This window comes from Polyodon spathula, chromosome 25 (assembly GCF_017654505.1).
Source record: "Polyodon spathula isolate WHYD16114869_AA chromosome 25, ASM1765450v1, whole genome shotgun sequence".
Lineage (NCBI taxonomy): Eukaryota > Metazoa > Chordata > Actinopteri > Acipenseriformes > Polyodontidae > Polyodon > Polyodon spathula.
Window position 1 is genome coordinate 20474770 of NC_054558.1, and position 26346 is coordinate 20501115.

General features: G+C 39.5%; 1 protein-coding gene across 4 annotated transcripts; it reads left to right on the forward strand.

Moving 5' to 3' along the window:
- The first annotated feature begins 7046 nt into the window (after window positions 1-7046).
- LOC121299828 (apoptosis-inducing factor 3-like) lies at window positions 7047-24479 on the forward strand. Of its 4 annotated transcripts, none has more exons than XM_041227944.1 (21): window positions 7047-7464; window positions 10820-10999; window positions 13903-14113; window positions 14586-14695; window positions 15116-15225; window positions 15668-15712; window positions 16066-16162; window positions 16707-16819; window positions 16979-17065; window positions 17266-17357; window positions 17619-17749; window positions 17912-18027; window positions 19782-19853; window positions 20405-20468; window positions 20698-20774; window positions 21417-21534; window positions 21671-21769; window positions 22264-22339; window positions 23010-23114; window positions 23566-23586; window positions 23916-24479. In XM_041227944.1, the coding sequence occupies exons 2-21, from the start codon at window positions 10969-10971 to the stop codon at window positions 23962-23964; spliced, it is 1824 nt and encodes a 607-aa protein (XP_041083878.1). In that variant the 5' UTR covers window positions 7047-7464; window positions 10820-10968; the 3' UTR covers window positions 23965-24479. The 4 variants fall into 4 exon arrangements, with proteins under 4 accessions (XP_041083878.1, XP_041083881.1, XP_041083880.1 ...); XM_041227946.1 differs by lacking the exon at window positions 7047-7464 and adding an exon at window positions 8238-8334; XM_041227945.1 differs by lacking the exon at window positions 7047-7464 and adding an exon at window positions 8243-8339.
- Window positions 24480-26346: the final 1867 nt, after the last annotated feature.

A 26346-nucleotide genomic window follows, 5' to 3' on the forward strand; every position in this document is an offset into this window, starting at 1 on the left:
TTTTTTTTTTGAGTTGAGGCGAGTTAGTTGTTCTGCTTTGTAGCTTTGCAGAAGTTAGCTGAATATTAATGTATCTGATATTCACTGCAGTAATTAACACTAGTGGATATGAATTCTGCATGAGCATATTATTCAGGTAAATAAATTATTCCATTAAGCGACATGCAGCTAAGTGGGGTGTACTGTATATTATATACATTTTTTTTTTTTTAATTTAAAGACAGGATGGCCATCTAGGTTCTCCATGCATTAGTCACAGTCACTGCTGCATCTTGGGAATGGTTAAATGCTGTATTGTTAATGTCTTGTCACTTTATTAAGTGGAGTGGTAATAGGTAGGGTTTGTGGAGCCCCAGGGGCTTTCAAAATTGATTTGGTCCTCAGCAGAGTCTTTTTTGGCTCTATTTTTTGGCAATAATCTCCAAGATTTCCAATGCTTTTAGTTTCCTTTAATGGCTGTGGACCCTGGGGCCCTCTTAATCTCTTCTGATCTGCCAAACCAGGTGAAGGCAAGCCAAATTGTAACTTAATTACTTCTTTTTTTTTTTTTTTTGGACTGAAACTTTTGTTTAGACTTGGCCATGCTGGAATATTAGCTGCTTCGAGACTTCGATTCTTGGAAGCCCGCTGACAGTCACTAGCTGACTCCACTTTGTGCTTGTGTCTCTTCAGCTAGTGAACTGGCACACTGAACCACAATACAACGTTGTGTGTTCTTCCCACTGAAAACTATCAATCTGTTTCACAAAAACAAAACACAATATAGAATAAAGGGGTGTAGCTCCAAACATGCTAATTTATCACTACATTTCACATTTCAACATGTTAAGAGCAGACATGTAGTAATCTTTTACGTTACGTGTGCTGGTTTCATTTTGTATGTTGTCTTGATCCTACTGCAGCCTTGGTGCCCTTTCATGCCCAGGTCATCACTGGAATGGAGAACTTGTTATAAGTGGCATATCACCTGGTTAAATAAAGGAGCTGATTCATTGATGTGTTTTGTTTTTCTTCGTCTGTATTGCTAGATATCATATATGTTTGATTGATGCCTGTGATTTATTCAAGAAAGCAATTGTATTAAAAAAAATAATCATATTCAAACGAGGTCCCTGCAGGAGTAACAGTTTATTGGAACTATGTTGTGGTTAATTGACTTCTGGATACGTCATTCTGTACTGTATTGGTTTAAATGAATGCCCTCTTTCAATTCCAGAGGGTGCAGTTAGCCAACAGTGGTCTGGTACAATTTCTTCAACCTCATTCTGATTTAAACGTTCTCCTCTAACATAAAAAAAAAAAGAAATTCATTACAATATTAATGTTTAAATTATATCTAGGATTTCCCATGCTTTTCCCATCATTACACTGGGCATTTATCATCGTTTACCCTGGTTTGCCCTGTTTATTAATATGCTTTACCAAATCAAGCTTTCACTATGCTTTATTACACTTTGCTATGCTTTTACTATGGGCAACTTGTATGAAGGTATATATCTATGGGTAAGACACCTATAAACTTAAGGCATATATTCTCAAAAATGTCAAAAGCACTTTCAAAACCAGAAATAAATTCCAGTTCTAAGTTATATTTGATTAATTTATTAATTTTGTACTCAAGTGTTTTTTTCCTTTAAAAAAAAATAGATAATGCATTTTGCAGTAATTAGCTTTGAGAACCTAGCCTCACTAAGTATGTAATGGGTTTACTGATAATGTATTTCAGAAACTAAGAAAACTCCACCGTTTAGTTGTTCAGTAAAACCATGGCTGAGTTTACGAAGTCTTACCTGATTTCACTTCTCACGTCTCAGATTTCGATAGTGATGTCATGTTTCACTTTATCTTGATCAAACTGGTTAGATGCAGCTGGGGTTCTTGGGTTCAGTGCGCTTTTCAATCTGCTGAAGTGGATTTTTACAGTTCGTTTTTACTCAGCATGTAAGCATATTATCGATATATATTATATATATATATATATATATATATATATATATATATATATATATATATATATATATATAAATATCACAGGAAAAAAAATTCATTAATCATTTCAACTTTTGGCCCTGGACTTTCATTAGATCATTGTTGTAATTGCAATTCAGTTTTCAGAACAAATAACCAAAGTGAGTGAAGTCATTGCTGTTGTCTTCAGATCTTCATTTTAATGACCACTGGTCACAGGCAGGTGGTTTACTGGTGGTGGTGCTGCATCGTGGCTACATATCATAGGCAAACCTCATCTTGAATATTGTGTGCAGTTCTGGTCACCTCGCTATAAAAAAGATGTTGCTGCTCTAGAAAGAGTGCAAAGAAGAGCGACCAGAATTATTCCGGGCTTAAAAGGCATGTCATATGCAGACAGGCTAAAATAATTGAATCTGTTCAGTCTTGAACAAAGAAGACTACGTGGCGACCTAATTCAAGCATTCAAAATTCTAAAAGGTATTGACAGTGTCGACCCAAGGGACTTTTTCAGCCTGAAAAAAGAAACAAGGACCAGGGGTCACAAATGGAGTTTAGACAAAGGGGCAATCAGAACAGAAAATAGGAGGCACTTTTTTACACAGAGAATTGTGAGGGTCTGGAATCAACTCCCCAGTAATGTTGTTGAAGCTGACACCCTGGGATCCTTCAAGAAGCTGCTTGATGAGATTTTGGGATCAATAAGCTACTAACAACCAAACGAGCAAGATGGGCCGAATGGCCTCCTCTCGTTTGTAAACTTTCTTATGTTCTTATGTTCTTAATTAAAGTATAAACTACATTAGTGTTGTGCTCTGTACTGAAGCCCAAAGACAAGACATTTTACACTGAAGCCTATGCAACACTGAGATGCTTCTCCGCCTACAATGTGAGCATTGAGGAGTCTTTTCAGAAGCAGGTCTTGCTTGAAGAGTTAAACAGGTAGGAAATGAATGCGGGTGATATAAAGCATTGCATTACGCTAGTGCATTTGACCGGGAAAGGAAATGGAGATCAATCCTGCTGGTGGAGAAGTCAAAAATAAATAAGTGATCCTCCCTCTTCTGAGAGCACAGTTACAGCAGTTATCCCAACTTAGTGTTCATTTCTACATACAAAAGCAAATCTCATGATAACAAATATGAATGCATTTTTATTTTTTAAAAAAACAGAGGCAGGCAAAGGATAAGGGAGAACAATGTAATGACTCCAGGAATGTGGTCCCTGGTTTAAGAATGCAGATCGGCGAACTACCAGCAGAGCATAAGAATTACAAATTGAGGACTTGTCTTTTAGAATGGCTGCATTATGTGAGATCAGAGTCCAGATTTGAGCCCCTGCTTTCCAGTGCTATTCACATGCTTTGTGTTATTAGTGTGAAGCTGTGGGGTGCAAAAACCTCACAGTACAATTCTGAATCTCTCAAGCATTTGGAAATGTATTACAGTGCATAAGATGCTCTCCTCCACTGCCATCTATTTAATACATTTGTAAAGTATTGATTAATTTATCAATACTTACACCCCACCCTAAAATTTTAGCAAGGCTACTGCCTTGAGGTCCAGTGCAGTATACTGTCTCTTTGCAAGGGAAACTAATGTCACCCTATCAGTGTTGTCAGTTCAAACTTCTCATAGAATAACCAGATGTGTGATGCCGCATTCATTTTGATAGTAAGTGTGTCTCTGTCAGATCTCACTGACGTGACAGTGTGTCCCCCATCACTCACAGCCAGACCTTTCTTACAGCCCATTTCATCCCAGCAGGGCCAGAGGAAGCAGGCTCTCTTTCTGTTTCTTCTGCTCATTCAGGATATCAATGACTGCAAGACTGCTCTTCTGCACCAGTAGTTTCGATTAATGAGAAATTGAAGCTCGTTGTCTTTGGTGAGCTTTTTTTTTTCTTCTAAATTAAGAGTTACTGTAGCCAGGAGGAGCATGCAGATCACTTTACATGCGAAGACTGTTTTTAATGAGAAAAAGAAAGACGGTAGCTGCATGCCCCACCAACTTCCCCGGTTGTGTTTGCTTGAAAGGATAGTCGTTTAATCTGTTTTCCGAAGGGCATGTGTTGTTCTACAAGTCTACAGTACAAGGGCAGGATCAGACTGTAGCAGATGCACATTAACTGTACCATTGTACAACCTAATTGTAAAAGTAGTACATGCTTGCTGGTCTGCTCTATGCATTAGTTTTCCCATACAGAAGAGATGTAGACAATGCCATTAAGACACCATTAATACCAACGTTTGACACTGAAGAAATCCTATTAGAAAGCTTATAATCCCAGCATTGGCAACACAATGGATAGTACACTGATAAGGTACAATAGTCCACTGATACACTATCATGGATCTGCAATAGATTGGCAATGTATATTTGTGGTTTATACTATTACCGTATCATTGATATGTCTAAATACAGAAATGATATCGTAGCAGGATCTCCAAAGGTGTTTGCGCATGGAGAGCAAGGCATGATGCAATCAGGAGTTCACTGGGTTGAATTCTGAGTTTGCCTAAACAGCAGGGCAGGCTTGTTACCAGCATTCCCATGGAAAATTGCTTACACTATCATACCTTAATCTTTGCCCTAATCCTGACTGACATCACTGACATTTATAAAATGTCAACCATTTACTTGATAACACTCCACTTCTTCAGACTGATCATTATAAGCTCTATGCATTGCAAAATAATTAGGTTCGGATCATAAAGAAGGTTTAATGTTCAACTGCAAAAGATAAGAGGTGAGAGTTTGCACAGCTCTTTTGAGCAGATACCATTGTACAAGGGCTAGCAGATCATGCACGGTATTTAACAAAATAGACAACGCATGATGGGGGTGGATACTGAGTAAAGGAATGCAATTGATCTTAACTAAAGACATTCATTAGACATGTACTTCCAGTCATTCCACGTTCCTTTTGTCCCTTATCCCTTATTCAGTCACAGTTGTCTCTTATAGCTAGCGTCACAAAAAAAAAAAAAAAAAAAAAAAAAAAATCCAAGTGATTTTAACCAGCTACCATGCAGCCCCTGGACTCTAAAAAGCTGAACCTGCAAGTGCAACTATATTAACTATATCTACATGATATAATCTATCATATATTTCTTAAAACAGTATCATGGGAAAAGATAAAGAACCAGATCGTCTAAGCTTTTCATATTTATGTGTAAGTAGGCCATGCCTAGATATTTGCTTTAGCTACCGTTCTGAAGTAAATAGGATGCAATGCAGCACCAGCTATATTTAATGAAATAATCTGTGACGTAATTACATTGTGTGTTAATAGGAAGTCACCATCTGCATTAGTAAGCTTTGCAATGCCACAGATGAGTTTCTGAGCGCACACACACGAAAAGCCAATGCAAGCCTGTTTCTGTCTTCTAGAGCACATGGTAGAGTTTCAGAGGCTCACCTCATGAACTGTGTGTTTCAAAGAGCAATGGCCAGGAGAACAAACGTTCCCTCGTTCCCACAAGCGTGAAGATATTTATGTCATGCTTCTTAATTCCCTCCAAGTCTGCTATGAGCTATATATTCCTATACTGGAAGACAGGTATCACTGGATATATCTCATGAGATAGCATCGCATCTAACTGGACTCCGTATGTTTCCTGAAGTAACGATGACGCGCTGAAAGCATGCAAGCATTGCGAGGAAAACTATTCAAGACATTTTTTATCAAATGCCTTTTATAGGAACAAACAGCAGCTGTAACAACATCTACAGCAGTGATGTGCAGACCTTTCATATGAGACACCCTTCTGTTAGCATACTTTTAAGAACGTGTTTGTTAACATTTATGTATTTAGCTGAACGTAGATTTTTTTAGGTGTTAAGTCTAGTAAAAAAAATACACCATTTCGACTCTGTTCACTGTAGTTTCACTGACGCACTCCAATTCACGGAATTTCTCCGGTCTTGGCGTGATCGTCAGCGGCTCTTTTGAAACTTGGACTGATTAGCTGTCATTTATTTATTTATTTATTTATTTTAAATGTTCTATCCTTTTAAAAAAAATGTTTACAGAACTACCCCCCATAATTGCGCCCCCACTACTAACTCCCACACTCTGAATTGGAGATCCCCATTACATAATTGAAAGAACAATTCTGTCAATTGTAAAAACAACACTGAACCGGACAAATGACCCAGTAGCATTCCATTTCCATGAGCTGTCAATGATCTCCTATGGCAGAGCAGGTGAGTTTTCTACTTGTTCACAGCTCTACCACACCCTGCACCAGTATTTCCTCACTGGTCAACAGTCCCATTGTTCAGTTGTACGTGCAGAACACAGTTTAGGGGCTGCACTGAGATTGCATAAATTCAGCAAAACCAAAATAGCCTTATGGTGATAAGGTCAGGTGTGTAGGTATTTCATAAATCTGTATGATCTGTGTGAATTCCGGCTCGCTCTCATTTATAAGTGTCCACTGCTACAGTGCTTACAGGTTACAGAGTGCAGAACAGCTATTGGCTTATGCCATGTGTCTGCATTTTAAATGCCTTGCAATGTGTAATGTGCTTCTGCTCATGTGATCTCTAGGACACCTGTGTAATTTAAAAGCGATGCATGCATAATTATCTGCTTTTGCATCAGTACTATTGGGGAAACCCTCTTATTAAAAAAAAAACAAAAAACAAATAGCCATTAATACTAATATACCTTTTAATTAGGGCAGCTATATTACTTTTGCACTATATTCCATATTTTCATATAGGATCCTAAAGATATTGTTGAGTAGACCATGGAAACAATCAATTTTTGTAGCACCTGATCAACAGAATAATAAGATCCTGGCTTCATTTCACCAGTGTTTGTTTGTACTGTGTTTGTACTTTGCTTCTGCAAATCCTTATCCAGTATGCAGAAGGAACTCTTGTGACCCACATTCCGTTGTTTCTGTGATCCCTCGCGTTCACCTCCCAAGCTCTGTGCTGCTTGACAATCACCAGGCAGGTTCTGCTGCATTTTCACCCTGCAGTCCTTGACGGTGTAAACCCCTTGAAGTGGCTCTACAATAAAGATTAGCTCCTGACCCGTGCGTTCTGCCTTCCACTGCAGAGCAATCCAGAGGAGTTCAATAAAACTCTTTACACTAGAGGAGACAGGCAGGCACGCTCGCTCACTGAATGTGTCTTTAAGGTTCTTGATTGATGAGTCAGCTTTTTGGTAGAGCTGGGCCTGACAGGAACTGAAAAGGATGTTTTGTGAATTCTTGCTGTGTTTGCATCCTGAGCGACTTCATCAATACTGCATGCAGCTTAGAGCTGGCAAGGTTTCCTGCTGCAATCCTTGGAACTGAGCAGCCTGTGTGTGTGTGTGTGTGTGCCCGTGTGTGATCTACTGCTGCAACAAAGAAGGGGGGACACCTTGCAATAAACAAATAATTCCCAGGGAGGGCAGCATGTGTGCATCTCCACCAGGACAAAACAAGCACTGGAGAGATTAAGTGGATCCCGCAGCACCTTCTCTGTATTCGCCTAGGTAAGCAGTTTTGTTTCTATTCTGCAGAGCATTCTCTCAGCGAGCTGTTTAAATGATTCCTGAGTGGGGCTCTCTAGTCACGCCAGGTGAAGTGCAAAGGGCACGCTGTTCAGCTGGTCAGATAGGATGACATGTGTAGGGATTTTATACTATAGCTTTCATACTGTACCACAGTTGCTTAGCTGTGTTTTTTTCCCCATGCAGAATACATTGAGTTGGGTATTGTGTTCTGTCCAGAGACTATATCTCCTGTCAGTAATGTATCATTAAGGCATTAATGAATTAAAGTTATCGGATTTCAGTTCTTCATGTTATGTTTATCTTTGACTATCACAGCAGCTACCGAGAGCTCAATACAGGTTTCAGAGTCTGTTAGGAGGTCATATTACTGATGCTGTAAAATGTTTTTATAGTAAAAGCTTGGGGCAGTAGCAAGGCTGCACCTACTGAATAGGTAATTTAATGTAACCTACTTGTGCAGTCAGACAGTTGTTCCTCATGAATAGATCTGCCTGGTCTGTTTGGGACACAGAGATAGTCACAATCTTGGTTGCAATTGACATGATGACATTCACACCAAGTTCTGCAGGGGGCTTTCTGTTACGCAGATTTCACTGTTTGGATAGCGGACACAATGCCTTTGATGCATCTTGAATGGGAATGCCATTCATGTGAACTGCTTTATATAACATCTTGGGAAGACTTCCAGGAGTTTAGTTTGACATAGTTAATTATCCAGTATTGGCAATCTGCTGTAGGGATATTAAGTATATTAATTAAGCAAAAGGAGGATTGGGATTTTCTCATACTTTTCATCATTGCCTTTCTCAGTAGTTTTAGTAGAGCGGCATACTGGACTGAGTAGCAAAGGTCAGGTAGGAAATAGTTGTGAGGTTTTCTGAATGTATTTTTGCTTGCTTATATTGGAGGTTAAGACTTTAAATTGGGCAAGGGCAGGTAGAGTTAATAAGTTACAATGGCAATGCATTGTGATAATGATATATACTTGTATGAACTATTAGTATTACCATATGAAATATAAACTAATACTCATGGTAACCCATTGCAAAAGTTGTTCCAAATCCATTGTGTTGCCTTCTGCTAATGGTTCTGCTAAGGTTTCTTTGGGAAATGATAACAGTAACCCTAAGGTATTTTTCAGACTTGTCTGTAAGGCTGTAATCTGGTAACTTTATCTAAGAGCCAGCTTGTTCTTTATTACTCCTGCCTGGATGTCATCTGAGCCTAAATGAGGTTGGAGGTTGACTAACTGCTGAAATGACACCAAGTGAGTTGACACAAGTTCATCCATTACTGTTGGAGTTAACGGGGGCTTTCTAAAACATTTTACTGTGGCGATATTGTGCAGGCTACAGTGCAGCATTCTACTATTTTTTACCAAAGCACTGTAGCTTTGTTCCGGGAGAAAGTTCCTGGGTTGAATTTATGAAGGCATGTATTCAAGACTTTACATTTGAAGGAATGTCTTGTCCCTCTTAATGAGGGCTTGGGTACGGAAGACTAGTGAACACACGATGGCTGACACCTCCTGTATCTACAGAAGCAGAAGTCTTTCTCGTTTCAACTTTACAAATGCCTTTGCATCAGCTCTCTGGGCTACCCCCCCCCCCCGGAAAATCTAACCTCTTCTTTTCTTCTTGTTCTGCTGTGTGTGTGGTGAAGTACTGTAGTGTAGTAGAATTATCACCACGTTTAAAGGCTATGCTGGAAAACAAAACAATTTCACTAATTGAAGACCAAACACTTTTTTTAAATTCCTAATGAAATAATCTCACTCTTCAACCTACCTGGGATGTTGAGTTTATTAATAACTAGTTTTTTTTTTCTGTTTTGAACGGCATAACAAAGCATTCTAAATTCATGTGTTTTTCCTAGCTGTTTATAAGAACAGGTTACTGGCTGAAACTGTGTTTGAGCAAAGACTACTGAAAGAGCATGGGGTCCGGAGCATAGTTCCAAGCTGAGATTTGTGTCGTACGTTGCTGTGTACCAAATCTGCTTAACCTACTTCAGAATAATAACCATGCAGACCAGCTGGAACTCCTACAGACTGTTTATGTGGTCTCTTGTTAATTAAAAATGACCTGTACTGAACAAGCACGGGCTCAATACTATGAAATGATACTAAAAATAAAGTTTCGTTTGGAGCATTTTCAGGATTTAAAAAAATATTTTTTTCAAACCTTCATTTGAATTACACAGAAAGCCAGTTAGTTCGTTAGGAGAAACCTTAAGATCGCTGACCGCTCCTTGGCCTGTTAAATACTGTGCTGGTTAATGTGTGTGTTTCGAATGTTGAGTATTTTTTATAGGTTTCTTTTAGTTAAGTGCATTCAGTGCTATGATCGAAGTTACAATTTGGACCAATTTACTTCTCTCTCATTTCAGTTCTTAATCTTATATCATGAGCTACGGTGTGACACCTTTTATTTGATCAACAGAGCTTCCTAAACCTTCTCTGGTTTCTTCGGCAGGTGCTGCCAGGTTTAATCAATTGTGCAGGATACTTTTGGCAAATCTACAGGACACTAAATCGGCACTTTTTGAAAAACTGGGACATTGTAGCTTTGCTGTGTCATTGTGTGCAGACAGATTTCTGCCTCCATTAAGTGTCAGTACAACAAGTAAAACACATTCAAATTTTCATCTGCTTTTGAAAATGTTAAAGACAGTATGCAACAATTTAGCAAAACTTGTTTTATTTCCTTTTAGTTAATTAGTTTGATAAAAGAGTTACTTTGGGAAGCTTGTTTGGTGTGAGCTTGTGTTTCATTCTGCAGTAGGTGCAGTGGGGTGTCGGGTGATGTGTGGAGGGGTTTGGTTGTATTAGGTTTCATCACACTTGTGTCAACACACTTTGTCATTTCAACACCTCCAACCTCATATAGGCTTGGCTGGCATCCAGGTAGGAAGGCTCAGGTTGGTTTGAGTTCTTTGGTGTGAAAATATGAAGGTTTTTTGGTTCACCCTTTGGCAACCTACATAAGCTTTTCTTTCTTCCTTTTTTTCTTTCTTTCTTTCTTTCTTTCTTTCTTTCTTTCTTTCTTTCTTTCTAGAGAACTTTAAGTTTGCTGCCAGTGGTTCATGTGATATATTGTTTGATTGGTTTTGAAAAACAGGAATTGGTTTGATGCCTGAGCACACAAGCGCACGAGTGAGAAAGGAACAAAACTGGAGCCACGACTTGAACCCCCTGGTCGTAACTGCTATTAAACGAAACTGTTTTATAACTTATGCATTTTTTATGAATGCATTTCCTCATTTTCTTAGGTCAATCCTTAAACTTCTAGAGATACTATTCTTACCAGATATCTTTGTTTTTGTCTAATTGCAGGTAGAGCTGATGACCGTGATGGCTATCCTGGACCTACAGCCTTCAAGAAGAACCCACAATGTGACTTCCCCTAACACCTGCTGCCCCATGATGAGTCTTTAGGGTCCTTGAGTCAATTGCCAGTATCCTTCCATTACCCATTGCCCATCATGGGAGGATGTTTCTCCAAACCCAAACCAGGTGACTAGTTCAAATCCTGAAATGACTGACCCTTGTTCCTTTGAAGTACAGGGTTGACATAAAGTCTCTTAGGGTTTATACACGTCGCCATGTGGCATATCTATCCGATGTAGAGTTTTGTGTTTTGGTACTGGCACAGAAGCCACAAGAAAGCACAGTTGCTGTTGAAGCTCATATCACATGGCAAATGAACTATTACATCACCCATTGTCAAGCACGCAGCTTTATAGTTGTCACATTTTTACTTGATTTGCACAAATGGGCTTTAACAGCACCCTCTATGGGTAATGCTGTTCATTGCATCAATGTATTTCCCATGGCTCCAGCACTCTGTGTCTGCTAAAGAAACCACATGTGTGGAGGCTATGTGGTCCAGTGGTTAAAGAAAAGGGCTTGTAACCAGGAGGTCTCCAGTTCAAATCCTGGCTCACTCACTGACTCACTGTGTGACCCTGAGTCTCACTTAATTCCTTGTGCTCCGTCTTTCAGTGAAATAAATTGTAAGTGACTCTGCAGCTGATGCCTAGTTCACACACCCTAGTCTCTGTAAGCTTCCTTGGATAAAGGCGTCAGCTAAATAAACATTATTCCACAGGTCAAACCAGCTAAGTATATGCTGCTGTGTTTTTTTAGAGTAGTCCCTCTCTCAAAAGGAACTCTTGAGTTGTGCAATTCCAATAGGATTATACAGAAATATGAGTTTAGTTTAACAGCACACAATGTATTGCATTTGTGTTGCCGCACACTGCAGGCTAATAACAGTGTGTGGAACATACAGTGCAGTACACTAGAGTGAAGTTAATCAACAGTGATCTGTGTGAGAGCAATGAGAAGGGCCACGCAACCCTACTGATATCCTGACTCAGTGTGATCCCTTTTACACCATTTCATTTTCAAGAGCAAATAGCGTTTTTTTTAGTTTTTTTTTTTTTGATTTTCATGGTTACCTGTAGCTACTAAAGTATTCTCGCAACATTTTTAAATGTTGACACTACACAATATAATTAAAGTAATTAGGGGGTCACGTGACCCAATAATATGGAGACGTTGAGAGACCTGTGAGCTTCAGGTTCACCGGATCTTTAAACCTCGTGAAATAATAAATCTGGGAGAGAGGAAAGAACACATTGTGTTAAAGAACCACATGCCTCTGCTCTGTGTTGCTCTCTCTTTGTACTGTGTGTTGTATCACATTTCTTCTCTTTATTCATGTCCTGGGTAATTGTAAGATGCTTCATTCCCAAACTACTTGTATTGTTCCTGGAAATCTCTAGTTTCCCTTCCAAGCGTCATAGCCTGAATAAAATTGTCTAAATGAAAAAACAAAACAAACAAAAAAAAAAAACATGGTTGAGAGAGATTTTTATGCTTCACTTCGACCGCACATGTTTGATTTATTTTATTGAAGATGCTGCTGCTAGTCTCATCCACAGCTACGAGTCAGACTGTTTATTTTTTTCATAATAAAGTTTGGAATTTAAAAGTATAAAGGGCCCACAGTTGTAGTCTTAAATCATTAAGATAAAAAAAAAACCCAAACTCATAAACTCTGTGAAGGATTATTCTAAAGATTTCAAAAGCCAGTAATTGTTATTTAAAGCTTTAGTTTTGTTATAAGTAGGTGTTATTATTTCACGCCACACAGGTTTTATTAAAAGATGCTTGCCAGCCCTTTGAAATAACTAAAGTTACCGTAAGAGCACAGAAGTGTTTTTCATATTGAGGTCAATATAGAGTCAGTGTTGTGGAAAAGCAATCTCAGTTTGAGAGTGATGAAGTGTGGCCAAAGTTTACTGGCCCTTCTGCACGTACGGTTATTTTATTATTTTACCAGGAATAACTCATTCATTCCCACTGTTTCCTGGCAGTGAAGAACATAGCATGTCGTTTTCTGGAATCAAAGCCTATTCTGAGCCCAAAGAGACTCATCCTTCTGAGTTAAGCATTTCCAAAGGTACTAGTAATAGTTTCATTTTGAAAAATACATTTGGGGACAATTCTGCTCAGGGATGATGGCTCAGTGTAAGTTTTGTGCATGTTGACACACACATGTTATATCAGTGCAAGGTGCCTTCCACCTTCGAATGCACTGTCTTAATGAACACAAGCTCTGGGGTTACTAACTGGAGCAGTTCTTACAATATTCAGTTGAAGTAACGCTACAGGGCCAGCTTTCTATCAGTGTCTCCATATCCATGGTCTATATAGATCACTTTGCAGCCAGTATAGAAAGAGCCTATAGAAAGTGCTCAAGAGCAACGTTGTCTAAGTTAAAAGGAAAGACAAAGCTGTTGCTTTTGAATGTACCATGTAACGGCTTCCATCGATTCTAATTAATTAAAGGATTGCTCAGCAGGTAGGAATTCCAGGCAGCTTAAGATTTAACAAACTGTTTGGCGGTCAGCACATTCTCCCAAGCGAACATTCTCAGAGCTAGCTCTGAATAATGGCTTGTAATAGATCGAAGAAATTAATTAAACTTTTAAACAAGATTACTGTGTCTCTTTGGAGTTGCGAGTTCACAAAAAAAATCTATAGCTGTGCTTAAGATAGCATCCGCCGATCACATTATATATAATGCGCTATCCTTTGAAAACCTAATTGATTATATGTGATTTGAATGTAGTTTCTGATTACAAGGATAAAAAATAAGGTGATTTGACACTGTGATGTTATACTACAGTAGCTGGATTACAAACGTTGCTTGTAATAATTCGGACCATAATATGCTTAAAAAAACTGTAATAAATTCAATAACAAATGTCTTCAATGTTGAAATTAATTTTGGATACTTGGACTGGATGATGTGGACTGTGTGTTTAATAGTTATGGATGGAAGACAATAATATGCAACGAGGCAACTTACTAAACCCGTGGTGCAACTTTCCTGTGGTCTTTTGCAGTTGAGGTGAAAATTGAAGTAGTGGTTCCTGAGAAAGAAAAGGAACAAGACAAAATGTCACCCAATGGCACGGCGAGCCCCGTAGCGAACTGCAAGCCGAACGGGACCACGAAACACCCGTGCGATGAGTCCCTCGCCCTGAGCGCCTATCAGAACCCCAGGGACCTCGTGGAGGCGGCCGTGTGCCACGTGAGGGATCTGGAGAATGGACAGTAAGGGCAGTGCTTTAACACCTAAAAACACAGAGAAAAAACGTAGAACATATGCCAGGTGTAATTTGTTTTATCTGGCAAAAAGTCACCACAAAATGTATTCCTGGGGTTAGTTCTCAGTGGGGGTCTTGTCGTTATGGACTTCTATGCTGGAGTTACCGATTTCATTTCTAGAAGGGACCAGCTGGTAAGCTTTATGTCTGCATTGATTAAACAGGTCTGGGTCTGAAGCCTTTACCACTAAGTCTAAGGGGGCCCATGGTTAAGCTATTTAGTTAGTGCTTAGTTTGTACAGTAAACCAAGTCTAGGCGTGTAGTTAAATATAATAAAAAGATCTAAATATGCCACAGCTTCATCTTAGCAGAAGCCTACTATTAAAAGCCTCAAGGAAATAAATAACAGCAGCTGTCCCTCTGATTCCCAGGCTCAAATGAATCGTGTTGTTTTCTTTGTGTTTTTGTTCACCTCAAGGATGCGAGAGGTGGACGTGGGAGGGGGAAAGGCTCTCTTGATAAAGGAGCATGGCGAGTACAGTGCCATCAGTCACAAGTGCCCCCACTATGGAGCACCACTAGTTAAAGGCGAGTGGAATTGAATACTGTTGCACTGAATGGGTAATGTAGATATTTTAAAACAGAGTTTATCTGTCAACTGCAAAGAAATACATGATTTTGAGAGAGCTTGTGCTGCAATACATTATGTATTGCTGGACTAATCTACAATCCAGTACACAGAATGGCTTCTAGTTCCATACATCTAATAACATTTCTCATCTCTACAAAACGTGGGCATTACAGGGTTAATGATATATACCCTTCTAAAAAATGATTGTACAATCCTACAAGATTCCTAAAATAATGTGTGTTATGATTTGTATGATACTATTCCTATTGAGATGACTATACATTTCCTATAATATAGCAAGGTTAGGGTTCCTAGGTTTGCACTAGGAATGATGCGGTCTGGGTTTCTGTAAGAGACAATGTTACCTCTGTTCTCAGGAGTGTTGTCAGGGGGGCGGGTTCGATGCCCCTGGCACGGGGCCTGCTTCAGCATTGCCACCGGAGATATAGAAGACTTTCCTGGTCTGGACAGTTTGGAAAAGTTTCAGGTGATGCTTGCTTTATCCTATTGCCCACAAGTACCATTCTGAAGTTTAGATCTGTCGAGACATCCTGCAATCTGCTCAGATTGGATAACGGCACATATGGGAATCACAGCGTCCGCTATAACTGCAATAAACTGCACCACAAACACAAAACACGTCTCTGGTGTTGTTTTGGTGTTTCTTAATGTTTTAATGTTGGGGGTGTTGTATCTTTGTGCATCGCTTAAACACTACGATCAGATTAGTAATAACACAGTGCACTTTTATAGGGGTTCTGGGATTACCTTAGAAGAACATGACAGAGACTATACAGTCCACAGAAAGACCTGTATAGATGTGGAGGTGCCTCTATATGTTTGGGCTTATAGCTGATGTTAATTGAGTGATGAGATTGTGTACTCACAATCTGCCCTATATTAATAGGTGTCTATTTGCTTCCTTTTAGGTTAGAGTAGAAAAAGACAAGGTGATCATCCGGGCAAACAAACAGGTAAAGTCTACAGATTGTACAATTGCAACGGTTCGATTGATGTACTCCTGTGATAGCAATCTGCTTAGGTCTAGATCTAGGGCAAACTGATGGTGTCAGTACCATTGCACTCCAGTCTTGTGTTCCATGTCTAATTCCAGGACCATGCTGCCTATCACAGCTATCCTTGGGGAGTAGGACTTGACCACCACTTCAATACACCTCTGCTGTATAAGCTGATGGTTAACTGCTGAAACCTTGCTTTTGCGTTTTACGCTGTTAGCATTAGCTCAGGACAATTCGTGCGTGAGGGATCGTTTTTATTGGTGTCACCTGAGAGTAATGTCACTAATCAGCCCTCTCCAATGTTCTAGGCCCTGCAGACACAAAAGAGGACGAGGAGGATGACGAAATGCACAGGGCTGAGCAACTACAGTGCAGGAGTCACCAGCGTGCTCATCATTGGTGCAGGTGACTCATTACCGCTGTCTCTCTGGGGTCACAAACTGTGTTAGAAAGCACATGCCTTAGAGGCCTGAATTAGGGGCCATTATGGGTTTATTGCACATGCGGAATGAGGATTTTTATCTCTGTCTGATTTGCAGAAGAGGTTTAAATCTATTTGCACAGCATGTGTCACAGCTGTCTCATTCCTAATTAACTAAGTCCCAGTCAAATCTGTGACAGCATGCAATTCTATGGCGAGCAGCTTTATTCTTACCCAAAAGAAACTTCAATCCCATGACAAACTGGAAAAGGGGAAAAAAATTCTACCCAGAAAGTATGCAGTACATTAGTCCATTTTTATTTAGGTAAACGAATGGTTTGATTCAATATTTGTGGTGCAAAATGAGTTTAAATAGAATAAACTCCTACTGTACCTACATGTCTTTATAGTTTCAAACCCCATTCTCCTGGCTCGCAGCCCCTAATCCTGTTCACTGCGCTGTTTTATTTGAATTATTTCATTGTCATTCGCATGCTTTGCTGAGCTGTCATCGTATTCCCTCGCTAGGTCCTGCTGGGCTGGTCTGTGCAGAGACTCTAAGACAGGAAGGATTTGGCGACAGGATTGTAATGTGCACTGTGGACAAACACCAGCCATACGACAGGCCTAAACTGAGTAAGGTTTGTACATGAACCCCGAAACAATGACCTAGATCTCTGGCACTGCCAGGAAATGGACACCCACTCTACTAGGTCATTCATCTGAGAACACTGTTGTTCTAGCAGGCTGCTTGTCCCTGATCTACGCAGTAATGCAGTATTTCAATTCCCTTTTTTCAGTCGCTGGAGTCTACAGCAGAACAGATAACACTACGCTCGAAAGAATTCTTCCAAAAGTACGAGATAGAGCTTCTGAAAGAGAAAGAGGTGAGCGCCTTTAAGACTCAACCTGGGTTTATTACAATTCATTTGCACGGTCATTTTGCATGCATTCCCGTGCATGTAATAGATTCATGTGGATTTTTACAGCATCTTACCATATTGTGATTTACCGTTCACAATGCCTTTTCAGTGCTTTAAAACACTTTGCTGCATTTGTTTTGAAAAGGATATTTGTGTGTTTTTAGGTAGTGACTGTGGACATAAAGACAAAGACAGCAATATTTAAAGATGGATTGAAGATGGTCTACAAAAATCTTCTTATTGCCACAGGAAGCAGGCCAGTTTTATTGAATTTTTTTTTTATGTACCTAATTAAACAGACACACAAACTTGATGGAAATCACAAAATTGTCATTTCAAAGCATGTCAGTGTTGCATCAGGACATCTGCACATATTTCTTTTTAGTACTTCCATAGTAAAAGTAAAAGCTGCTTTACAATGATTAACAGAAGACCAAGAAAGTTAAGATTGACGTCAACCTGTCAGAACACTTTCATATATTCTGGCCAGCTTACAACATGTTGTTTGATTTTGCAGTCCAAAGCTACTAAACTGCAAAGGAAGAGACGTGGAAAATGTGTTTTACTTGAGAACACCGGAAGACGCTAACTGTATAGCCAAACTCGCAAACAACAAGAATGTGGTTGTAGTGGGGGCGTCGTATGTAGGTGAGAATCTCTATCACTGTATGGTTATTATAGGGAAGTTTTGCTTATTACCTTGCTTGTTTTCACTACCCATGTTGACATGCTCCATCTTACTGCACATGGTGATTGACTTGTGTTTAAAAGGGTGGGATTTCAAGCAGCCCCTCACTGTTTGTTTCCCAGGCATGGAGGTCGCTGCCTACCTGGCTGAAAAGGCCCACTCTGTGTCAGTCGTGAGCCAGGAGGACATTCCCTTCCGCAAAGCCTTGGGAGAGAAAGTAGGAAGGGCCATCATGAAGGTAACTTTCACCGTCGACACTCGCTCCTCAGGCAAGCACCTGTGAGCAGGTGCTTCATATGGGGATGCCCCCAGGGTCATCCCAATTACAGCTTTCTGAAGAACTAGTATTGAGATTACATTGCTTGCGTCAGCTTAATATCAGGTTATGTAATTTTCCCGTTACTGACGTTGACCCTGCAAAATGCCCTCGCGTTAAAGGTTGAAAAGCAGTCTAATTTTGTAAAGCTTCTTATATTTCTTTATTGTTTTTATAGCTGTTCTCTGCTGCCCCCTAGTGTTATACCAGGGCCACGCATGTGCTGAAGTGTAGCCCCCCTGTCATCATAATGTTGACTTGAATTGTTTTCTCAAAAGTTTCAAACTGATTTTTCTGTAAGTCGTAGTGGATTGGTATACTTCACTTTGGCATAAAGGTATCTAATTAACCCCAAACTCTACAGTTCAATTACAATACAGGGATATGAGGCTTCTTCGGTTTGGTAAGCGGGTTTACATACTGTAACTGATGTTATTGCTTCCTTGTGACACAGAACATTATTGGATTCTTTATAGGGTTGAGATATAATGTTGCATTGTCTTTAGATGCAGAGTTCAGAGAATAGCTGATACAATCTCAACGTTCATTAACCATAAATAAAATGTCTTCAAATATATGCATGCCATGTGTGACCAGCTGTAAGGCGTCCTTGCCTGCTAATCTGAATTACTGCTGAGTCATATTCAGTTACAATGGCAGCCATTCTCTAAACAGCTAGGAATCTGTGTTTATTGAGTGGTCCCCATGTCATCGTGTGAACAGAGTGGCTGATGATAGGACTCTCCTTTGGGCGATTGTTTCAATCCAGCCAGTCCTGGTGCACTAAGCCCAGCTCGGAAGTGTTTTGGTCTCTATCACAAGACTTCTCCCGTGCTTGGGGTGTTTCTGAGTCTGTACTGGCTGTCATGTTTGCCTCTTATAGTCCACAGCATACATGGGGGTTGGACGATCGAAAGAGCCCATTTGCAATCTTGTATCCTGTTTCCACTTACTGGACCGTGACGGCCGAGGTCCTCTCTATTTAACATCTCTAGTCAGAGATAGTGTATCACTATTGATATATCTGCATTGTCACTCTCTGGATGTCATTTATTCTGCTCTTGACTTGTTCTAGCGATGCTACTGTGCAGTGGAGCAGGCCTGTGCTGTAAGCAGCACCAATGCATCTTACGAGGGATGAATCCCTTTGCTCAGTACTTCTGATAGTTTATTCAGTCTGTGGTGGATCTAGATGCAGGTCTGCACAGCATGATCTCTGTATAGATCTGTTCAAGGTCAGCGTTAGTTATAGTACACAGAAAGTTTGCAATCACTGCAGGGAACCCATTGCTGGGGACAGCTTTAGACTCAAAGGGCTAGATTCTCAAAGCTATTTACTCAAAATTTCCACCTAAAATAACTAAATACTTTATTCAAGCCCCTTAATTAAAAAATCTTAGTTGTTTATTTTTGCTTCAGTAACTTTATTGAGTGAGTTTCTCCTTTCTGTGACAGAGTAAATAGTTTTGAGAATTTAACCCATAATGGTGGTTGACTATGATAGTATTAATTCAGATCCAGCTTTTCAATAATTGGATGCAAAAAAGCCAAAACTGAAAATAAACTAGAGGGATGGAGATTTGTTCTTGTTGAAAAACAAAACAGGATTGTGAAATTATCAGTGCATAGGGAAATCAAAACTTGCTGACAAACTTAGAGTTTTTTTCCCCTACTAGATGTTTGACAACAACAGAATTAAGTTCTACATGCTGAATGAAGTATTGGAGCTGCGAGGCCAACAAGGAAAGGTACTGCTTTGAGCAACGATGGAAGCAGCTAGCTCATGGTTTTCACTACCACCCTTTTTAATGGCACCGATATCAAGACAGGGAAGCCCTTTGTGTGCTTGTACTCCACTCCGATAATGGGATGAAAAAGATAAGCATCTCGCTGGAGTTTGGCCAGAGCACTGGGGTCAGCAGTCTCCAATCTTTTTATTAACAAGACCCACAAAACCATTTACAAAGCAGGCTGGACTTGGTGGGGCTGCGCATTCCAGAAAATCAATGGGTTTGTTGGTGACCACTAGTCATAGCTGAGAATAGGCGTCACATTACAAGTAATGAATACATCTACCTTGACCAGTGTCTTGTTGGTTGTAAGTGTATTTCTGGATGGGTTATTGCAATTCCATTCACAAAAGCTTTGAACCTGGTTGACTGCAATGCCCCAGTTTAGCGTTTCTGTAACTCCACTGCAGCATTGATTGGGATAATTATAAAGGCATTGCTCTGTGTTAATTTGCACAATATTACAATTTAATAAACTGCTGCTTCTTTCTTGTTTCCCATCCTTTAAGCTAAAAGAAGTGGTGTTGAACAGTGGAAAGGTTCTCAGGGCTGATGTCTGCATTATTGGCGCAGGTAAGGGAACCTTAACACGCGTGGGAGAGAGGAGACTTGCAATTCAAATGACAGGTACACAGGGTTACATTGTTGCTAGCTTTTATTACATGACAATTTGGGGACTGGGAATACGATAGTCAAATTATGGAATTAGATAGAGTGTCATAGAGTGTAGCTGAAAGCCTGCTGTTTCTTGAATGTAGTTGTATTCTTCCAGGTTTAGTAACCCATTTTTCAATTATCATAGGGGTAAGCCCAGCGACTTCCTTCTTAAAACACAGCGGCATTAGCATGGATTCCAAAGGCTTCATCCCTGTGAGCAAGGTAAGGCTGTGCTTTCTAGTGGAAGGCTAACTAAGGGGTCAACTTCAATAAAACCATGAAAGGAGCAGCCCCCTAGGAGTCTCATTGGTTCATACTACATATTCCCCTTAATGCAACCGCATAGTGTTGTGTTGAAGAGGTAACTACTTTCCCAAAGTAATGCAACAGATAGTGCTATGTGAGGTTCTATACTTCTCGATCCAGACTGCATTTAGGAAGAATGCTGACCCCTATGGGTGAGTCGAGGTAATGAAACAGAAGCGGCATTATTAGCTACTCATGCAAACGGATAGAACAGGAGTGCCCAAAGCTGTGTATTCCACTCCTGGTCTTTGTTCTAACCCTGCCCTAAATAGTTAGAATAAAAACCAATTAAACCTCCATCCAGACCCTGAAGTAGTTAATTCTATGATGTTACCTGTTAAACCTGGAGTGGAATGGCCCTTCCGCACTGTGATTGGACACCCCTGGGATAAAGGCAGTGGGGACTCTGAGGTAGCTGGTCGAGGTCCAGTCTCTTCAGCTAATACTTGGTTACAGAATCATTGGCTATGTACAGTCGCTTGCCTGCACGCCACCCCGGTTTTGCCTAAGAGCCCACGCTACAGTAGATGTATTCATTACCTGTAATCTGATGCCTAGACAATGCAGAGCAATGTTCCTGGAGTGTTTGCTGCAGGAGATGTGGTCACTTTCCCTCTGGCCCTGCGCAGCAATAAGAGAGTGAATGTGCCTCATTGGCAGATGGCACACATGCAAGGTGAGATCCTCTTACATGTGATACTCTTGTTGATCAGTTTGTACTTGACGCATTTTAGAGCTGTCTACAATGACATTATTTATTATTATTATTATTATTTATTTATTTATTTATTTATTTATTTATTTATTTAAAGGTCGGATAGCTGCTCTTAATATGCTTGGCCAGGCAACTGAAATAAATACTGTTCCTTACTTCTGGACTGCGATGTTTGGGAAAAGTATTCGATATGCAGGTACACCTTTCATTTCACATAAACGCTTTCCGTGTACATATTTACTGCACCTCAGTGCCAGGCTGCAGTAAATCATGATGCCATTTTATAATTCCGGTACAGCTTTTCCGTTTGATGAATACATTACTGGGAATTGCTGCATTATTCAGTATGTCCATGATTCAGCATTAACCTTCACATGATTCTTTTATGGTATGTTGAAATCTCATAGCACTCAATTACTCTGAAGGAGACCACAGGCCAGATTTATTAAGGTCTTCATGCCAGAGTGAAATTTTCACCGTTTCTGTGACAGGCTAATAAAACAGCTGGGGAAACAGAGGCCAGTCTCTTAACCTCAGGATTATTGCACAGGAAAAACAAGGTTTTACTGCCATCTAGCTTAAACACTGAAATGTGGGAGCAGTTCTCTACACTGCTGACAAACAGCCAGACAAGCTGGAGCGATTATTCTTTTATGGATTATCAATTTTTATTTCCATGTATTCTCGCAGGTCATGGAGAAGGATTTGATTCTGTAATCATCCAAGGAGATTTAGACGAACTCAAGTTTGTAGCCTTCTACACAAAGTAAGTACATCTCTAGTGACGAGTCATGCGCATAGTTCTTTGTATGCTAGGTTCCTACGTGTGACTTAGAGTGTTTCTGCTACTCCCCTTCATCACTGTAAAGTTTATGTGTTATCTGGAAGTAGCAAAAGCAGTTCTTACGCTAATAAAGGGATTTTAAAATGTAAGCAGTTACTGTGCATCAAGGTAAGATCAGCTTTAGACTCACTAGAGAGTAAATCCTTCATGGTGGGACAGTCGTGCCTGCCTTGTTAGGTGTGTTGCAGGGCTGTAACGCTTCTTTACCCCGAGCAATGGCTGTTTTATACCGACTGCTTAAATGAAAGCATTGCAAATACATTTGGTAGCTTTTTAGACGTTGCCTTGAGCAGAAACTGCATGCAGCATGAGATAAGAATGTGCCTCCCCTTAGTGGAGTCTGTGAAGTACTTTCCCTTAGCTGATGTACAGGTAAGGTGACAATATGGCTCCGTGTTCAGCCGGACAGTTTGGGACAGTTCAGGCTTTTCAAATCACAACCCAGTGCATTCTGGTACGTTTTACCTATCTCAGTTAACATTATTTCCTTTAAGAGGAGCAGGACTACGTTTACCAGAATGCATTGGGTTGTGAGTTGAATATAGCCGTGCTGAGCTGTGGGAACTTTTCTGTCCTCTTGTTTATGTTGTAGGAGTGAGGAGGTGATTGCTGTTGCAAGTATGAACTACGACCCCATTGTGTCCAAGGTCGCAGAGGTTTTTGGATCTGGGAGGACTATTAGGAAGAGGGATGTTGAGTAAGTTGCCTTAAAAGAAGTTATGTTTACTGGAACACTTTAAATAACAAACAAGTAAATGCATTACATAGTAAATACTTCACATACTCATAACACATTCTGCAATAAATAAACACTACTGCCATCTGGTGGTCTTAATGTACAACAGCCAACTATTCCAGATTACAGACTGCAGGCCCGGAGAACAAGTTCAGGAATTCTTTGGGTGGTTTATCTTCAGGTTACTTGTGGTGTGCTCATGTAACAGAACAAGCAAGACACGCAATAATAACAGCTGCTGAAAGAGGACAGGGTTTTTATTTTTTAATTAGGCAGACTCAGCAGTCACATGTGTTAACACCTGTGTGGTGCATAGGTCTATTGCTGTTCTTTTTGTCTGCTGTTATTCATAAATTAAGTTTTTCTCTAATTTCTTCTTGTTTTGTTCTCTGCTTTGCATTGGCAAAAAAAGGATGTCTGTACGACATGGCAAGTATGTAAAACACGTACCAGTCTTTTTTTTTAATCATCATAATAAATACGATATACTCTGATAAAGTAGATTTTGACTGTAGAAATTATGCAATGCTGTAATAAGTATAATTATTTTCTTATTTTGCCTCTTTTTTATAGCGAGTCCTATACAACTTAGTTCCATATTTTCAACTTCACATTAATGTTTCACTGGGGGGGGGGGGCATTAATTCTTAGTACAACTGAAAGTGTTGCTTCCTTATATTTTGATGACACAAGCGTGTGGAATTTGAATTTATTTTCAAGTGTCAGTCGTGAATCTTGGGCTGTGTTTCTGTGTTTCTGTAGAACCGGGGACATGTCGTGGTTAATCGGAAAAGGCACGCAGCAGCTGTGAACCTCGAAGCACCCAAACATATGCAAAGACCTTCGAGAAGAGGAGGCGTCTCTCAATCTACAGGGAAAATCTGCACATGCATATTAACTGTTTTTTTATTATTATGTCAGAACATGGATAATCCATGAAATCCATGAAAATCCATTAAACTGATTATTTGGTTATAGCTGTTAAGATATCGCACCCTTTAAATGAACCCTAATAATGTTATAAATAAACTCCAGCTGTGGAGTTGCTAGTAGTGGGTTTGCCCCGGGCAGTTTCATTAACCACGCTACGATTATTGCTGGGGTAAAAAGGTAGGTTTTTTTTGGTAGGTTTGATTTCTCGAGGAAACTCTTTGTTACTAACTCAGGGAGCAGAAGGTTGATTTTTTTCTTGCTGCAAAAATAAATGTGTTCGTTTTATTTTCCTACCAGAACATGTTTTTCTTATTTACATGTATAGGCACACTTTGAAATAAATATGAAGAAAAACACACACACACATTAAAGCATACTACAGCATAATGGTCGATTATTACACTTATTCTCAATCTTCTCTTTACCTGGGCAGTTATTTGGATCTCTCTCTCTCTCTCTCTCTCTCTCTCTCTCTCTCTCTCTCTCCTCTCTCTCTCTCTCTCTCTCTCTCTCTCTCTCTCTCTCTCTCTCTCTCTCTCTCTCTCTCTCTCTCTCTCTCTCTCTCTCTCTCTCTCTCTCTCTCTCTCTCTCTCTCTCTCTCTCTCTCTCTCTCTCTCTCTCTCTCTCTCTCTCTCTCTCTCTCTCTCTCTCTCTCAGAAGCCCACAGGACTGGGATACAGTATTGTAATTCCTAAATGATGCTTTGGTGAGCGTGGCTTATTAACTTTTGGGCGCAATATCGAGCATAAACTGTTTACTAGAAACTCAATCTTTTCAGAGCTTTACAGTAACATACATGTATAACCTCCCACTGCTGAAAGGGGAAAGCAGTTACAGCTGCCTTTAGGTTAATAGAAAACAACCTGGCCTGCTTTCGGACAAGAGAGGAAGCAGGCAGCTAAATTAAGGACAAATTCAGTAAAATAATCCTCAGAAACATAGTAAAAAATTAAAATGTTTATTAGTAAAGTCACATTGCTGAGATTATATACAATCACACACCGACACGTGCTAGAAACATCTTCCAATAAAACAGCCACTCTGATGCTCACTTGGCTAAGGCAGGAATGTTTTGTAATACAAAGTATCAGACATTAAGGGAAAATATTCAAATAAAAAATTAAAAAAGCACGTCATAAACAAGAGTTTGTAAATGCAAGGCTTAAAATGCGTACTGGTCACAATATTCCTAGAATGACAAGTGCCACTGTGTAGACATCAATATCACATTATAGCTTATTTAATTAAATTAAATATGTCCTTGCATATTATATATATATATATATATATATATATATATATATATATATATATATATATATATATATATGGGATTTAATATATTTTTGTTTAAAACAAAACAGACGTAAACACAGAAAAAACCAAAAAGGTATACAAAAATAATTTAAAACAATGTAACCCATCAGCTGGTTTTACATATAAATGATTAATTTGCTTAGAGCTGGTTTATCTTTCAGACAGTTGATCTTTACAATCTAAACACATCATTAAAAAATTGTATCTTATATCTGCATGTTTCACGTACATGCAGAAGGCCCTTCTCTACCACATAACGGTAAGACTAAGGATGGCTACAATTTTTTTGCCCATGTCATACTGCTGCTGTGAAAACTTATTCTCCAAACTCTAACAAAAGCTGCAGATGAATCCTCTGGTATTTTTGCAGTGTTCCCTTACTGGTTATACTGGCATTTACCTTTACCATTGTTTGCCATGATTATTACTATGCTTTACTGCATCTCGCTAGTCTTTACAATGCTTACCTATGCTTTCACTATGCTTTATTATGCTTTCACTATGGTAAACATTTATAAGAGGCGACACAAGAGAATGGCAAACAAGAGCCTAAGGTGATTTTTCATGTTCAGATCCCTGTTGGTCCCTTTACGAAAAAAACATTCACATTATTCTTTTCTAAGTGGTTTAAAACCGATAACGGCATTACTCTTTGAAAAACTATTTCTGTAGCTAAAACACAACTCCCTTACGCAGCTCCTATCAAAGTCAGCTATGTTATTGCTGTAAAGCTAGTAAGCTTTAACTTCAGTGTTATCAAAATAAAAATAATTTGCAGCTTGTCAACAAAAGAAAGTTTTATATCCGTGAAGCGGACAGCTGTCTTTAACAAATATCAAACTGAATTTATTCATAGAAAAGCATTCTTTAAATAATTCACTACAATTGTCTGAACCTGCAATCTTAATGCTCAGATGAGTTGTTGGCAGCATTTTAAAATTAA